Here is a 19,775-nt window from a genome sequence, read left to right as displayed (position 1 = left end):
CTGACAAGAAAATGGCAGTCAAATAGAAGCAAATAAGAAAATTCTACTTTATTGTGAAAGGGCTAAGGAAAATCAACATCACGAATTCACTTAGCCATAATTTGTTTGAAAAAATAACAAAATTGTCATTAATTCTAGCATTTACAATAGTTAATACCAAGCGATGACTTGCTTTTAGAGAGATAAGCGCACGAGCTTGACATTTATCCAACCAACGTATGTAGTCAAATGTTACAAAATTTAAAACTATTTAACTGCCACAGGATTTTATAATTTTCTGGTAATGATCAGTTACTGTTTTATGCGAGTAATTTATTCATTCAAATGAATATGATTTTGGTGTTTTGTTATAATAGTTTTATACGTATTCAAAATTTTGTAATGACAATTCCATCATCAAAAACTATACCAATCTGTGACACAAAGACGAATCGCTCAATTCAATGCTGCGATGAATTAATTAAATACAACTCCCGTTATTTCATTTTTATTTTCTATTGGTTTGAATAATTCGATTTACGTACACAAAGAATAGAAACAATGTTCTAATCTTGATATATTTACATTTTTATACGATTTATGAATCAGTGCAGACAGACCGGAAACGGAACCGGAAGCTACGACAAGGACAGCGCCGGCAATGTAAAATAACACACATGACTTAAAACAAAACTAAGCTGTTCTATAATGCTAGACAACAAAACTATATCTAACAATGTAAATATTACGTTATATCTTCAAGTGTGCCTTGCAAAACCCTCTTTAACTCTTTGAAATACAACAAAAGTTTTATTTGCATTTATTATTACTGTTGCGTAATTCATAATCATATTTGTATGAACAAAAGAGGAAAGGGTGTATACTTCAATGAGATTCATCGAGGTGTATACTTCAATGAGATTCATCGAGGTGTATACTTCAATGAGATTCATCGAGGTGTATACTTCAATGAGATTTATTCGATTATACATCGTCTATACAATATTGCAGTCTCTAAAACTCTAAATCGCCCGATCAAACAATTGTGAATGAATTAAACAGATACTATCAATGACTTTGTCTAAATATTCGTACCAAATGCTCTCAAATCTAATAACAAAAAAGCCATAACTGCCATCTTAAAATACACCTGTGACGTACATCTTTTGTTTAAACTCTCCATTATTTTTCAGGAATGGAGAGTTATTTTGTATTGTTCATCTTCATTCATCCGGACGTTTTTCCCTTTGGATATTTCCATGGGCAATTTCTTAAAATGTGTTCACCCACTGAAATAATTCTAAAGGACGTAACGCGATATCGAATGAAAATGAAAACTTATTAAAACGGCTGATACTGGTTTTTTTTTAGGTGGGATCGTAGTAATACAATGAACACTAAATATCTCATTTTTAACAAACATCTTTTATTCTTGAGTCGTAATTCCATCGCATAAAATATAGTATCGAGTGCGCTAAAACCAAACAACACTATCCGAAATGTGTTTTCCGATGCAAATCTCGGCTGAATTTCTGTCACAGATAGTATACAAGCGGGTAAAAACGAATATCATTCATTGCGTGCCATTCCTCTTCTGTGCATCTACAAAATATTAACTGCGCTTACTCAGTTGAATTATGTTTTAATATTGAACACATTAACATTATTCAATAACGAAAAGTAGAGAAAAACTATATTTCACTAAGTCTTAATGATTTCTTTTTTAATTTTATCGTTTAAAATCCTTCTCCTTGAAATTTGAAATATTGTATTTTGATTTTGTACAGCAAAAATCGTTTGTTGCATTTTAATATATACATTAATAACAAAAGAGTTACTATGATAGTTTCTACGATAATATTGTGGTTTAATAGAATAAATATTTTAAGAAAATGAAATGATCAAAATGGACAAAATGCGGTGTATTATTTAAATGCTCGTTGTTATATACAATTTAAATATAGTACTAATGATTATACAATTTAAGGGGGTATGGATAAAATTTGAATGAGGTTTCTATTAAATAGTGGGCGCGGTTTTTATTCAATTTTTGACAGTAACGCGTAACATAATAAAATTATTTCAGTTGTTTTTATATGTCCAGTGGAAAATATTACAGATATATCGGCATTGCAAATGACGTAGTTTTTCACTTTAGTTAAAGACATACAAATCGGAATCAAGAAATGTTTTTATTCATGTGGATTTTTTAAAAACCTTTTTGATTCCTATCTGATAATAGGGAAGAATGAAAAATACTTCTAAGTTGCCTGGATTACTATTTAAGACTCATCTAAAAAATGCATACAATTTAATATAAAATAATTGCATTTGGTATAATTATATAAAAGAAATGGGTGTTTTTAATTGACCAAGCTATTTGTCCTCGGTCAGTAATAATGGCCTCGGAGGCTGTAATGTCCCTCGGCGTTGCCTCGTGCCATTACATACATCCTCGACCATAATAACAGGCGTTGTACATATAGCAGGAACATTATCAAAACACTCATTAATTAATACAATAGTAATACTAGTAGGAGGTATAGCTAGCTATAAGACCAGGAGTTACCCACAAGTTTCTTGGGAACATGGCTATCCAAAGTCAGGAATATGACAGTTGTTTTTCCACTCGTTGGTTGTACGAGTCGAGCTTTTGGTATTTTCATTTTTTATGGACTTCCCCTTTTTGAATTTACCGTGGAGTTCGGTATCTTTGTTACTAAATTTTTCACAACTCTCAACATCTATTGCTTCACGCTCAACATCTACTCCATCACTCTCAACATCTATTGCATCACTCTCAACATTTATTGCATCACTCTCAACATCTATTGCATCACTCTAAACATCTATTGCATCACTCTCAGCATCTATTGCATCACTCTCAACATCTATTCCATCACGTTCAACATCTATTGCTCTGTTTCTGTTGTTTTACAAAGTTTAATATTATACTGTTGTCAATACCATTTTAAACAATCAATAGTCCTTTTCTAATATAGAAATTGCATGCACTTTTAAGAGATTAAAGAGGTTTTTAAGGACAGTTTGTTAATAAACATGCTTCGACAGAATATCAAATGGAAGAAAGCAAAAAAAAAATGTATTTCTTGACATTTGCAATTCACCCCTTTTATCTCTGTCAATTTTAAAACAACTTGTAGGCTGAAATCACATTATATTGAAAATGGCAATTAGATATGAAAATGAAACTTTTATTTTATTACGTAATGTTGTAAAAGACGTGGAACTCAAACTAACATGATAAGTCACGTGTGTTTACAATTATTTGTTAAGTAACTGATTTGGTCTGATATGTTTCAATTTCAAATGCTGTTATCGCTAAATCATGTTAATACGTTAATAAGATAAATTTCACCGTAAACCAGTCGTTAAACTGTTTCTATGGACCATAGATAAACGTACGCGGGGTTATGTCAGAAAGTATACAATAAAAAATGATAAATGGCAAATATCAATCAATATATTCAAATATTTCTGGAACTAAATTGTCTGGTGTAGTGTCAATAAAAATGTTCATGGTGTGAACAGGTCAAATGTTTAATTTGACAGGCGAAATTTGTTTATCTTGGAAATATTTTTGTCAGGAGAATATGGAAATAGAAGTGCTAATAAAATCCACTTTGATCAAGTTTTGTTGACTAAAGCATCTAATATTTTATTCATTAAAGGATAAACTGCCTGAAACCAACATCTAAAAATATTAAATCACAAAAATAGAATTTTTCCCTGCATATATGCATTGTGCATGGAAATGAATACCAGCTTACACATCCATCATCCATCTATTGAACTTTAGATATAAGACTTAAAGTGAATTAACGCAAGGATTTTGTCTGAAGTGTAGATACAGGGTATCAATTTAGTTACTCAAATCAATGTTATTTTCAAACATTGAATAAAGAAGCATTGTATGTTCTCAAATCGCATGTAATTCCGTTTGTTTGCATATAACCCAATTCCAAGGATAACATATATACATGTATATGAAAAATATAACATCACGCTTAAAAATCCCACCGAGAGTTCATCGTCTTAGTACTAGATAGCTCCCCATGTTGTTCTGTTAGCCGGCCTATTTTCTTATGGTAAAATTAAACGAAGACTAATTGACATGTGTGCTATCAAAACTGATTTTATTTACACAAAAATAACTGCAAAAAGTAAAAAAACAAAAATAACCAAACTCCAAGGAAAATTCAAAACGGAAAGTCTCATATCAGTAAATGTCAAAATCAAAACTCAAACACATCAAATGGAAAACAACTGTCACATTCCTGACTTGGTACAGGCATTTCCTTATACAACTGTCACATTCTTGACTTGGTACAGGCATTTCCTTATACAACTGTCACATTCCTGACTTGGTACAGACATTTCCTTATACAACTGTCACATTCCTGACTTGGTACAGACATTTCCTTATACAACTGTCACATTCCTGACTTGGTACAGACATTTCCTTATACAACTGTCACATTCCTGACTTGGTACAGGCATTTCCTTATACAACTGTCACATTCCTGACTTGGTACAGGCATTTCCTTATACAACTGTCACACTCTTGACTTGGTACAGGCATTTCCTTATACAACTGTCACATTCCTGACTTGGTACAGGCATTTCCTTATACAACTGTCACACTCTTGACTTGGTACAGGCATTTCCTTATACAACTGTCACATTCCTGACTTGGTACAGGCATTTCCTTATACAACTGTCACATTCCTGACTTGGTACAGGCATTTCCTTATACAACTGTCACATTCCTGACTTGGTACAGGCATCTCCTTATACAACTGTCACATTCCTGACTTGGTACAGGCATCTCCTTATACAACTGTCACATTCCTGACTTGGTACAGGCATCTCCTTATACAACTGTCACATTCCTGACTTGGTACAGGCATTTCCTTATACAACTGTCACATTCCTGACTTGGTACAGGCATTTCCTTATACAACTGTCACATTCCTGACTTGGTACAGGCATTTCCTTATACAACTGTCACATTCTTGACTTGGTACAGGCATTTCCTTATACAACTGTCACATTCTTGACTTGGTACAGGCATTTCCTTATACAACTGTCACATTCCTGACTTGGTACAGGCATTTCCTTATACAACTGTCACATTCCTGACTTGGTACAGGCATTTCCTTATACAACTGTCACATTCCTGACTTGGTACAGGCATTTCCTTATACAACTGTCACATTCCTGACTTGGTACAGGCATTTCCTTATACAACTGTCACATTCCTGACTTGGTACAGGCATTTCCTTATACAACTGTCACATTCCTGACTTGGTACAGGCATTTCCTTATACAACTGTCACATTCTTGACTTGGTACAGGCATTTCCTTATGCAACTGTCACATATTAAAACGAATGACAATGAGACTATATAGTGTGAAGCCTTAATCTCGGTCAACCTACTTTGCAGTACTACGTATTTGATTTGTTATTTAATATTTTTACATTCTAAATATTTTTACATTCTAAATATTTTTACATTTTGGCATTGGATTTTAGGCTAATAACTATCAATCCATCGTTATAAAACGTTGACCTTGAAGTCATAATTGCATACTTTTAGAACCTTTTTTTTCTGTAACATAAGGGACCATTAATGCATTTCATTTCAGGCAAACTGTGCAATAGGTCAATATATAACACGATCAACAATATTCATGCATATGATATTAACAGTTGGTATACATAATATTTTTATAGCTTACCTTTCATTTTTTTCAGATATGTATTTTGTGAATATTTAGAATGACATCATCGAGTAAGCCAAATGAAAACCTGACAATTCAGATACCAAAGACAGTAGTAGAAACAGATTTAGACGTGATAGAAAACGGAGGTATAAGTCCTCAGTTATCAATCCGAACAGAAGATGACGCCTGTTCGGAAATAATTCGCATTGATCCTCAAACTCCAGATGAGAGACCTTCGGCTCTAGGAAGATTTGTTCAGACACTTCAGGTTAGTCGTTAGTGTTGTGTTGGATGCGACTGTCATACAAGTGAAAGGTTCCTACTTACCCCTTATCCATCTAGACCACACTTCGTAAGATTAAAACACGCCACAAAAAAACCTTCAGAGTGCAAAATCTGCAGTTTTGATTATAATTATGAAAAATCTGCAGTTATGTTAATGTTAATCAAAATCAACTAAATGAATAAATTTAAACTTTTGTTTTATAAGGTATCGTTTGTGGTTCGTGCTTTCACATATTTACAGGTTTTGCTCTTTAAACAAACCACAGTTTATTTCATGCGCGTTTAAAAGTAATATAAACTGTAAGGTGCACAACCATCCTTAGTCATGTTCGTATTCAAAACAATATTTAAGTGACAATCCAATCTGACTTTGTTTATTTAGATGTAAGCGTCATATAAAGACGCATTTGGGGTTTATATTTGTGCGTAGTTAATCCCCGAACTTTAAAGTGCACTTGGTTACATGTCCTCAAGATCATTCAAGCATTAAAAAGGATAATAAAGTGCATTTCTTGTGAAGTAAAGTGGCCTTTATGACTTCCGTTTGCTAAAAAAAAATTATAAATTAAATACGGCTGCAAAAATATGAGAAAAAAATAGAAATACAATGCAATACATAGTACTTAAAAGGGGGGTCTGTATGGGGGTCATTCTTTTCTATACTCTTGAATTATTCAGGTCATTTTTTTTTTTTTTTATCTTTTTGCCTATTATTCTCTATTCTTAAATATAGACTCTGTTATCCTCAATTTTATTTTTTGGACCATTTTTCTGTAGTATCAGCCCATGATTCCCTGTTCTGTAAATCCCATTCAGATCCTTCTTAAGCAGTTAATAATATCAACACCTATTGCACTAAAATACAGAGCTTCGATTCTTTATTGAAGTCTACCATGCAGTAATAAGAACATGTTAAGGGATTAACTTTGTATACAGAAGAAGTTTATTTTATGCAAATTTACCTGTTCACTTAAGAACTACTGCATATTAAATCATGTCAAATCATAGTTGACTTCATACAGAGAATTATGAACGTGCATTTATTTAATGCAAGATATTCCAATAACATTGACTTCGTGGAGGGAATCTTCATTGCACTGACGACAAAATATGATTACACATCAAAATAGTTACACACAACTTACAAATTTTGGCTACAAATAATCTTTTTGAAAAAGAAATAAAATTCACAAAACTAGCAAAAAGACTTACAAATATTTCTTACACAGCATTCCAATTTGTGGTTTCTGGGACACTTTACCAGAGCTTTCTCGAAAAGTGACGCTTTAACGTAAATTTTTCTTGTGGCATCATATTTTTTTCTTTTGACGTCACTGTCTAAACAGCAGCATTTTATCTATATTTGAAAAAACAAGTGAAACAATAAATGTGAAGGAAGGAGATGGGCTGGTAGTTATGACTTGGTATTTTGATTGCCAAAGAAAGAAAAGATCATTTTGAATTGTTTCACATTTTTGTCTTGCCGTGGCCTTTTATAGCTATCTTTGCAGTATAGGTTTTGTTCATTGTTAAAGGTCGTACAGTTCCCTATACCGGTATTGGAGGGTCTGGATTTGGGGGGGGGGGGGGGGGGGTTCCTCCATTTCTGTATTCTTTATATTTTAAGCCATTTTTCTCTATACTTTATTTTCTCGCCCTTTATTGTCATTATTCTCTATTCTGTGAACCCCATCCAGACCCTCATATTTGTTTTATACTATTCCTTTGGTTTCTGGTTGATAGTTGTTTTAATCTAGAAATCTATTTCCTATTTTTTGTTGTTGTTGGGTTGTTCTTTAGTGGATATAACTTGTTTTAACATGATAAAGGCGTTGCATTTACTAATCAGTTGTGAACCTTTTAAATGGATAAGGTTTTGGAGAACTGAAACCAGATCTATGCCAAGCTGGAATATTTTTCTCCTTAGAGGTCGCTCGTAAGCAAGTGGTAAATTATAGATAAATATTTTCAAGAACATACTACACTATAATCCTGCATTACAGATTTTCATTTGCTTAGGGAATTTCATTTAGTATAGAAATCCACTAGTGTTTAAACAAAAGCCAGAAACTAATTTAATATTAACCTATTAAATAATCCTCAAACAAAGCAATATGCTCTGAAACGTTAATAATGTACTCTGTGAAAAGCAGCATTTACAATGATTTTATAACTATTAAACTCTCTTAACCTATCCCACAGGGCAAACTTTTCAAACACACATGCTTTATTAGAGAACAGTTTTTGTTCAAATATTGTTTCATATTGCTTGCGCGAGTTTGTTATTGACCTTTGATGGAAAATATGTTGTATTGTCTTTACATTCAAGGACAATATGCTGACAAATATGTTAAATGAATGAGAACGTTCCGAACACATCTTTACATTTAAGGACAATATGCTGACAAATAAGTTAAATGAAACAGAACGTTCCGAACATATCTTTACATTCAAGGACAATATGCTGACAAATATGTTTAAATGAAACAGAACGTTCCAAACATATCTTTGCATTTAAGGACAGTATGCTGAAAAATATGTTTAGATGAAACAGAACGTTCCGATATGTTAAAATGAAACAGAACGTTCCGAATATGTTAAAATGAAACAGAACGTTCCGAACAGTTGATTCAATTAAGATATCACTGAAATTAGTTATTTCAGAACCATCAGGAAATCCGATGCCATTTGATTGTTAAGCGTGTTAATAAATTCCATTTCTTGTGCTTAACTTTCAATATGTCGAGTTCCTTTTTATTATCAAGATGAAGAATTACAATTAGTTACAATTAATGTTGATATTTTTTAAGGAATGAAAAGTATGTTCATTGGTGTGAATAAGTTCGTGTTTGGTCTATAAATAGCACTGTACCTTACCCTAATAATTTAGTCGTTATATATGTTGGTGCTACGATGGCAAGAGATCGATTACGGGGAACCGAATTACTCAGATTACGTTATTAGCAGGATTTGATTCCTAAAATTCTTTGATTTTAGAGAGTTAAGCAAATAAAACAAAGTATCCGATAAATCGACCAATAACATACGACATCTGTTTTTTTATTTACTTTTTTTAAATAAATGGATGTTGTTAAATTTGTTGACAGGAAGCTTAACAATTAGGCATACAATGTTCTTTTCGAATATACTGCAGATCAATGCTAATTTTCTCATATGGATATCACAATTAGGGTGAAAAGGTAAACCTTAATCAGAACATACTCAGTCTGTTGCAGATAATTCTTATTTTGTACTTTTGCCTTGATTACTCTTCCGTTAGTTCATTCTTGACGAAACAAATAGGTTATAACATAAAAAAGGAAGAAAACTAATTAAGGTTACAGCTGTTTACAATCAAGTTGTATCGGCCCAAACCTATATGCACTTGAAAGATCATCAAGGGTCAGTGAAGCCCCAATAACGTGTATGAAATATCGGTGAAGACATGAATCATAATCCGGAAATATTTGGCTCTATCAAAATGCATAAATGTATGAATTTTTCCCACTTTTAATTATCTCTCTTCCAAGATGTGTAAGGATACTTGATCGAATCTTTAGATAAAGCAAATTGTTACCAGCAAGAGGCAACAAATAGTTTAATCTATATTCAAATACAATGCCGGAATTAGTTAAAGTTTTGCCGACATTTCATTCTTACAATAGTTAAGAAATTACCTTTCATCATTTCAATAGTTGGCACCATTGTGTCAAACTGTGTTAATCATGAGGAAGTCAGACCGAGGCTTACTTATGGAGTTGGTTTTATGAAAGTCTAGGCCATGTGCATGGCTTAATATTTATGCTTGGGTTTTCTTAAAAATATAAGCTGCACACAGCTAATAATATGATGTTAACTTATTTACCAAAGTTGCACTTACACATTAACATGTCCCTGTTGAGGGAATCTGCCATGTTGTAAAACATACGATTTTCCGCAAATTTGCATATCTGATTTCCAAATAGAACCGTGAAAATAATAAGACCGTCCTCTTTCCCAGGTTACACCTGGTCTCATATCAAAGGCAGATTAGAAATTCCTGCAGTTCTGTCGTTGTGATACAGCGTAGAGATATCAACCCAATTGAGGCATCCTGACATAAAAATCAAACATGACAGTATATACAACAGAATGAGAACCTTGCAAAATAAACCCTCTTATCTAATTTCATAGTGTCAAAAGTTCAATAATTTGAAGTAATGAATTGTTTAAAAGTTTTTTTTTCTGATTTACTTGTAGATTGTAATAATGGTTAAAAAAATCGTTTTTATGAATAACTTCTCATGCAATATCGTCATATATTTTTGAAAATTGCTGTCCTTTATGCTCTCTTTAAACGGTGACTCAGTTTGCCATATACTTTCGTACGTATACTGTATGGTGCAAGAAAAGTCAACAGCGATCGTAATAATAAGGGGGCCTCAGTGGCTCAGTGGTCTAAGTAGTTCAACTACTGTAATCACTAGCCTGTCAACACTGAGGTTGTGAGTTCGAACCTCGCTCGTGCCGGTGCACGCGACTTCAATCATGATTGACTAGGATTGTCAGTTTTCATACCGAAGGTCGGTGGTTTTCTCCGGGGACTCCGGTTTCCTCCACCAATAAAGACTGACCGCCACGAAATAGCACAATAGTGTTGAAAGTGGTGAAAAACACACATCAATCAATCAATCGTAATAATAAGTTAAGACCATGTTCTTTTTGTAAAAGAATAAATGGAAAAAGTGCTGAAATGCCAAAATGTCAGGTTTCGTTAAAACAAAAACGTCAGCAACTTGTATTTCAATGTTTCCCATATGTATACTTAACCAATGGTGTCAAGAGCATGAGTTTTGATTTGTTTTGCCATTAACAAGACCAGTAACTATTTGATGTTTCAATAAATGGTCTATTTACAAACGTACATCAATCTTATAAGTATTACACAGGGAGACATTATTTTCGCATTGTTCAAACATGACAGTACTAATACTCCGGTTAGCATGTCCCTGCGGTGTACTCGGGTTGTAATTGTTACAGTGATAAAGTTTATTGAAAGTCGATACAATCATTAAGAGTAACAGGAAAGTCTCAGAATGCTTTCTCTAAATGGATTTTTTGTATTTATATTTATAAATGAACAAAATATAGGTTATAAGATTTAAAGAGATTCTTTATACTTGAATTTATAAAATCTTAATGAAATAAAATTTAAAAAAAAACAAACAACAAAAAACACTAAAGAATTATTGAATTATATATCAGCATAATACTAAATTATAAAGTCAAATCAATTATTTCAGTCAATTATATTGTAGGTCCTATAATATTTATTGAAGTGAACCCTCTAAAAGGAATAGTATGGATGGACATTGTCTACATCATCTCTAAACCCCCATTAACCCCCTCCCCTAGAAAAAAGGAAAACACATACACACATACGCATGAAATACAAAAGAACGCAACCCACAAATGACACAAGGGAAAACATGTCATTTTGTAGAATAGAGATCGAAAGTATTTAAATAAATGAAGAATATAATTTTCTAAACTATTCGCTTTTTGTATTAGATTTTCAACAAAACTCAATAATTTACTGTTTTCGTCATGAAAGTAAATGATCATTGCAGTATTTTATTTGTCTGTGTTTTATTTTATCTTTCTATAATTTGATTTTGACTCTCTGTGTGCGCTTAACATTTAAAAGTGGTTTTATAGAAACTTTACAAATTAAGTGCTAATTTCTGAAAAAGTATATCTTGAGATGGTCCCTTCACGACATCTTGTTTTGTCCGGTCACGAGTGTTTGCTATATGTGGTATTTAATTACAAATTTGCTTGAATACGTTTTTATGATAATTGCAATGATAACACTAATCCAGTAATTCTTTGTTGACTTTATTTGGTTATATTAATATCAAGTTGTTTGTCCATGTGATCGTAAAGAGGAATTGGTTTGATCAAATCACGTGAACTTTTGCCTTCTGCTTTTTATTACTACAGTGATCGATGACTTAATAGTTGTCATGTTCAATTATTTCTTTATTATGATTGGTTGTATTTCTTCTTTGCCTAATAATATATCTTACCTTTAAAACATACAAAAATGAATTGATCGATTGATTGTTGTTTGCATGACGTCCAGTGGCAAATATTTCATGCATATCTATTAGATTGTGTCACATTGGATGTACTGTACCCATTTCGATCGGATGTGACTGCACATTTAAACAATAGGACCTCCTTCTTAGAATTGATTTTAATGCAGGACGGGAACAGTAGAATTTATTTAATATATACCCTGGTCGACATATGGCATTTTCCGTTTAAAAAGAACTATGTCGTACCTTTTTTACTGAGTTAAAAAAGGCAAATAAAAAATACCAAGAATATTTGCAAAAACTAACTTCTATGTTGTAGTTGTCTATAAAAGATTTGCATTCTGTATAAAGTGTGCTACTGAAATACAACACACATTTAACATAGTTTATCGAACATACATGCAATGGGTTCTAGTACGGTGCAAAAATCCAGTTTCAGCGTAAAAAACCTTTGAACCAATAAAGAGATATTGAAAGATTTTTATGAGTATATAAATCTAATTTTGAATTGTACGTGTATTTAAATGCTGCTTTTTCCGTAACAATACTATCAAATATGCTTGAAATAACGCAATATAAATATTTATATCTCTACCTATAGATCATCAGAGTCCTATATACATATTATTAGTAAACATGGTTTAATAAGAATGACATTCTAAAAATTTTATAGGCCTTTAAAAAATCATTTGTTTCAAAGAAATTTGCAGTAAAGCAAACTTATCATAGATACTGTAAGTACATGCATGAGGAAGTACGAAAGAAATAAGAAAGTTCCGAAAATAAAACCATAAATTAGGATCCCGCTGGAGTCGGTTTCACACAAAAAAACTTACGACTAAGATTGATCGTAAGTCATGAATAATTCAGTATGTTAAAGGGGCTTTGAATGGAGTCTTTGGATTTCTTGAAAAAAAGGTGGCCCAACACAGCTTTCGTTGATTTCTTACATTACGTGATTAAATGGAACAGTGGTTTCAACCTTCGAGCCTCCTTTTGGGATCCGCATATTGGCAGTCGTTTTCATTCTGTATTTATACAAATAAAAATTCAGAGATTATCAAACCCACTATTTTACTAGAAGTCAGGAGAGGCCAAAAAATCGTCGTCATGCATCAATAGACCAATAAACAAACAAACAAACAAATTATACAACGAAACTAAATTTTCATCATAGAAAAGATCTAAACGTTTACGTGTACAAACAACACACACACACACCCTTAAAGTGTTGGACAATACGAACTACCGCCAGAAAACTCTCGTTTCCGTTCCCGTTCTTTCACTCTCTTTCTTTCTGAATTAATGGTGTAATATTTTTACATTGTATTTTTCCAATACAATCGATATCATAATATACATTTCCATGGCGATATATGATATATTTGACCCTTTAGTGCATTATGTTATTAAACATGTTATATGTAATGACTTATGTTCGTCCATTTGATACGTGACATCTGGCCATTAGTCGTATTTCTCTCAAAGATGATAATTTAAGCAATATCAAAGTTCTGTCATCCCTTCAATTAATTTTCTCAGATTTCCCCCAGAAATCAATTAATTGTCTTGAAATACATAAAAATAAAGTATATACAGATAGACAATTAGCCAACAATATGGCATAGTCAACGATGAAAGGATAGAACAACGGTATCTGATCCTTGCGGTATTTTCTTTTTTTATTTCATTAGTACAACTGGATTAAAAATACCCCCAATAGTTCATTATAGATCTAATTGTACGATTGTAATTTTTGCCTCTTGTTCAAATAATAAGATAAAAAAGTCAAAGAAGATACCAAAGGGCCAATGAGATGTAGAACCACTTATTCGCGCCGGGTCAGAAAGAACATACAAGAAAGTATTACATATTGTAAACAAAACAGTTCCCTCGCATAGCTGTAACTTTGTCAATAAGTAAAGTATTTGTCTAATTTTGTTAAAAATTGAAATCTTCAGGCCTTTAAATCATTAAGGAACACTTGATGAAAGTTTCCTTTAAATTACACTGTTCCTTTAATACCTACGTAATGTAAAAAATATATATGAAATTAAAATAGGAGGGCATATTTGGCCCGGCATTAAGATCATCAGTATACCTGCTTTTATAATACTTAACTTCCGGGAACCAGTGCGCTCTAATATGTATAATAAAGAATAAAAAAACGTACATATAAACAATAATCCACAAGCACTGAACTGAGGATTTAATTTAAGCATCATCTTGCCCATGCACTTTAAACCAGATTAAAATTGTATACGTCAGACGCGCGTTTCGTCTACAAAAGACTCATCAGTGAATCAAAAAAGCTTAAAAGGCCAAATAAAGTACGAAGTTGAAGAGCATAAAATTCGGGTCCCCGCAAGATGATTGGTTACTTTTCAATATGTACTTTTCATTTTTTATTTTCTTTGTTTTTTCTTGATTTCTTATATTCATTTTGCAGTCTCAACTTTTTTGTTTACCTAAAACCAAATTTAGTGCTTCGAGCCGTTGTACATATTCCGATAATATCAATTTACTTTTCTTTGTATCTTTCTGATTAAGTAAGTCATAGTTACTTAAGTTCAACTACCAATATTGAATCAAATTCTATCTGAATATAATACTACAAAGCTTACATAACTTTGTTTTGTCAACTGTAACCCAAAACCTACTGATTTTAGATTATATATGGTAAATCTTTTAAAACCTCTTTTAGAAAGATCAGATACACCTAGTTATTTTTTGGCTTTTTAATTTACATATATCCCAGAGAACGATATTTTATCTGATAATTAATTATATCATTCATTCCCACTGGAATGATTTCCATATTTTCAAAAGATAGTCTGAAGCACTATTTCTGACGGATTAAGAAGATTCATGCGCGAAAACGTGCTGGCTCGCCATCAATCATTGATATATTCATTAACAGGTAGAATGAAGATCGTTATATGCTGTATTAATCAAGAAGCTATACAAATGAGAAATTTTACTAAAATATTGACCCTCAGAGGGATTTTTGCTTAATAATTAATTGAACCAATCTCTTATTAAACGTCGAAAATATTAAAGGTCAGATGAATATTGCAAATGAAATTCTTTTGATTTCTAAAAGCATCAGACAAAAGTATCGGAATGAAAACTATCATTTGAACTTATCAAATCAACTAAGCTATCAATCCCATTGATAAATGGATTTTAGTATAAGATTGACTTTTTATCCACATTTCATCTGAAGGTCAAGATTTAGGAACTGTAGTGTGTGTATATTTATATATATATATATATCGTTCGTGACTGTCAAGGGCGTTTAATTGTGTTAATTTCGGCACTCTTTAGACAACCAAGATATTATACAAGCCGGACTGACCGATTAATTCAGTCGTTATATTTCGCTGCTCTACGATGGCAAGACAAGACAAGACAAATACTTTATTAAAGTCTCACCACTTGTTACATATAAAATATACCGCATATTAAAACACAAGTTAACAAGAGCCACTCTATAAAGAGTTATGAGAGACTATAAAACATTTTTTCTTAAAATATAATACAAATACAAGTCAACTTTCATGAGTAAAAAATACATTTTCGCTTTATTAAAATTTCATTGCAGATTTTGGCAGTATAAAATACCATATTTTCATTTGTAAAAAGAAATATCATTTTTTCATTATCAGACATATGTAAAAAATTCTAATCAACAATACTAGCACGATTAAAAATAACATTACGAATATCTGAATATACAGGACAGTTTAACAAAACATGTTTTTCATCATCAACGTCATCAGTACAATTAAAACATACTCTATTTTCAATATAAATATTTTCAAAACGACCAGTTTTAATTCTGATGGGTGCTACACCACATCTAAATTTGGCTACAGCACTCCTGTATCTACCTGGTATATTAAAAATCAAAAAAATCAAAAAAATTTTTACACCATATACATTTTTGAACATTCTATTTGTACGTAATTTATTTTTATTATTTGACATAATTTTTTCATACCATTCTTCCTTAAATTTTTCAAAACATACATTTTCGATATTCTTAATTAAATCCTTGTTCAATATAGCACCATTGCACAAATATTCCATATCAAGTTCTTTAAACTTATTTTTTACTCTACATTAATCTTGCAAGTAGAGAAATCGATTACGGGGAGGGTCGAAATTGTTCCGGATACCAACCAGTCATTTTGTTTATTCAGAAGTTATTGGATATTTGAATAAACTGCAAGCGAATTAAGATGTTATCACTAAATTAACCTCAGTTAAAAGTTTGATAATGGATTTACAGTCTTAGAAATTATATAGTCTTGCCAGACATTCAAAATATTTAAAAAAAAAGATATGAAGGGTACGGTAATTAGACAGCAACCCATGGACAGAAATACATTTATGTTAAAAGCATCTTAAGAGGAACATACAGATAGACTGGTACCTATACAATTTGTCGGGCTCCAATTCATCCCGTCGATCTCGATTATTATTTATCTCAATGTTAATATTACATCAAAACAATATGTTCAGTGTGAACCTATTTTTTATTGCAGCCTCCACGGGTTGAGATCTCGTGGTCAAGGTTATTGATAGACATCATTTTAGCATACCAAAAGGTTTTTCGTCTTACATAAAAACCAAAAAACACATACAAACAAAGAAAACATCACTCTGGCCTAAGTTGTCGCGTGATCCACATGATTTGGTTGAAACACCTGTCATCCAATCAGAAGAAATAGAGTTGAATATCATACTTAAGCATCTTTAAGCAGACGGTTAAATTTCAATGTTATCTTTATGCTTCGTTTACATCATGATTTTTGTAGACTTCTGCTGTTGTCAGATTTATTTTTACCACAACGGGCACCAAGTGCTATCTAAATAAAGAAACAAATAACCTTATCAGAAAATTCAATTGTTGGTTTATCGCTTTTAGTCTTGATTTAGTTTTCCCAAGTGGTGGTATTCTCAATTTATCTAGAATATACAATTTATGGTGTCTGATACAGTGATTCATTGAACCTTCCTTTATTTCATTTCACCTGAGACAATGTGATATCGAACAATTTTATGTGTTATTGCTTCATTTAATCCTGAGCTGATAGGGGTGTTTTTTTTTAAATCAAAGTTTCGTAAATCATAACTCTGATATGACAAGCTATTTGCTCCGTTTACAAAAGTAGCTGATTTATCCTAAATTAACCTTAGCAATTTAACATAATATCGGGTACTTACTATATAACTGTTTCAATAGCCATATTTCTTTTTACGAACATAGGCGTTTCCATATTTCTAAGAAAATACAATATTCGGAAATATGCATTACACCAAATCAAGATGTTTCTTTATTTATTAAGATTGATGTTTTTCACCATGGCTTCAGTTCGATACTATCTTTCACTGTGCGTTTAAAAATACTATTGACAGTAAATTAATTGTCCATATTTGATTACATCAAGCTTGGTGTTATGAGGGTAGGAATGCCCTTTATCATTTGTAAAAAAAAACCTTTTTGATACTGTTTGTCAAATGAGACTAAACTTTTTATCATTATTCGTCAAATTACATTTTTGAGCTACCGTTAGCGCCATACGGAGTAAATTGTTTATCTATGTCGTTATTTTTGTCAAATGTTTACCATAATTCGTCAAGGGGCCACTGCCATTCCCTCATTCATATATTTGTCTCTTCTTATTCTATTTACGAGGTTTGAACATCGGTAAAATATTGACTCATTAATTCATAAATATCAGACAAACAATGCGTGCATGAATGCCAATAAAAACACGTTCAATTTTTAAATTAGAACAAATTGCGAGAATACAACTACGTATGCACGCTCATCTGTAATCAGATCTTAATATTTCAATGGAATTTTTCAAATCTGTATACAATTTTTGAAATCTGTATACATTAACATAATGTAAGGTATCACAGATTATCCTGCAATCGACCTTTCTACTATACTAATACAGGTGTACAGATAACACGAAGCGATATACGTATACTAGACGTATATAGTCTCCTCGTATCCTGCTTCTGTTGCGAGCGAACGGTTATGTCAAATTACTGTTTATGTCACAGTTCAATTTGGGGTCCTCATTGTGGTCCGCGTTTAAGTCATGTCGATTTCTTTCAAAAACAAATTCAACGATTGGGATGGGGAAAAATGTACAAAATTAATTGCAGGATAAAGATAATAACGGTTTAGTGTCTTTAAATATCAGCTGTATTTGTACTCTGCTCGAAACAGGAGTAATAGCTCGCTGAAGCTCGCATTACACCTGTTTCTTAGCCTCGTACAAATACAGCTGATATTTAAAGACACTAAACGGTTATTGTCTATTTACACGTAAGAGTATATTCTATATGTAGACATATCAATAGTTATGAATATAGAAATCGATGTCAATTTTGAAAGTGTCTGAGAATAATCTCCTTTGCAATCTTAAAAAATATATATATTAATAAATAATTTAAATAAAAAGTTCCAAATCAATTAATAGAAATGTATTACTTTAAATTTTAAAACTTATTAAGACTAATTTATAACCTTCAGCTATAGACCTGTCACCTACATGTAAAAGGTTATATTGACGACAGATTTTCTATTAAAATATCAAATAACAACTCATACAATATGTTGTTAGCTTTTACATTTTGCTAGTGAACACTCCTTGTATTTGAACAGAATGAAGACCTTCAATCATTTAACTTCCTCACATAATAAGAATTCCCTCTGGTGGACATTATTCTATTCTTAACAATGTCTAAAGTGACATTCTTTATGTGTTTGCTAAACATTTTATAATAATGTTTCCTTTACAAAACGTATCGTTTCTAGCCCGCAACCGATTTGTAAGTTATATCTTCCGTCATTGCAACTCATTAGAAAATAAGTTTACGTTAATTAAGTTTTTTTAATCTTCTTTAATCAATATTGTTTAAATTACGATTCTTGATTAGCGTTTCACCCTATCATATCAGGGTCTGGATGGGATTTACAGAAAAGAGAATAATGTGCTAATACTGCTGAAAAAAATAGGCCAAAAAATTTAAGAATATAGAAAAATGTCAGAAAAAATAAAGAATAGAGAATAATGGGGTGTTAAAGGGCAATTTTCATAAAGAAAAGAGAAAAATGGCAAAAAGAATTAAAAAATACAGAAATTAAGGACCCCAACCCCCACCCTCATCCAGAGCCTCTGTTATTCTATTTAATTATGTCATTACAACGAAGCTTATTTGTGTGTAACGTCTCTACCAATTACTACTTGCTGTTTACTCTTCAGATCAATATGTCAGCATACCTTTACAACGCTTTAAGATGTAATTGCAATTAGTGTTATTCGATTATGTTGTTTGTAAGAAGAAAATCAGTCTAGTGGAAAAAAATGTCCGCATGGTTATTTGGTTTTAAGGAGTTTTAACAAGAAATACTTCTTAATCTTAATTCAGTCAAAGGCATTGGTTTTTTAATTAGAATGTATTCGATGTTTTATGTAGGTTAATATAGGGTTATACACATTTTTGTCTAGAGTTTATTGGTGTATGAACTGGGCCAATTAACTCACTAATTGAATAAAAGTCCGAATGATTTTTTGTAAAGTTTATGAATGTAAAGTTTAAAAAATGTATTTTATCCTTAAAATTCTCAACCCCCAAAAAATTTTATTATTATTTTCA

At 31.8% G+C, this 19,775-nt stretch overlaps 1 protein-coding gene across 1 annotated transcript in view; it reads left to right on the top strand.

Moving 5' to 3' along the window:
• Positions 1–5,782: 5,782 nt before the first annotated feature.
• LOC127714014 (cyclic nucleotide-gated cation channel alpha-3-like) overlaps positions 5,783–19,775 on the top strand; it is a 47,626-nt gene continuing 33,633 nt past the window's right edge. Inside the window, exon 1 of the mRNA XM_052219963.1 lies at positions 5,783–5,995. Within this exon, the coding sequence (XP_052075923.1) occupies positions 5,783–5,995 (213 nt within the window). The remainder of the gene's footprint in view (positions 5,996–19,775) is intronic.

This window comes from Mytilus californianus, unplaced genomic scaffold (genome assembly GCF_021869535.1).
Source record: "Mytilus californianus isolate M0D057914Y unplaced genomic scaffold, xbMytCali1.0.p SCAF_9, whole genome shotgun sequence".
NCBI lineage: Eukaryota > Metazoa > Mollusca > Bivalvia > Mytilida > Mytilidae > Mytilus > Mytilus californianus.
The sequence above is the reverse complement of the archived record's forward strand: the minus strand, read 5'-3'. Positions and strand labels throughout refer to the sequence as shown.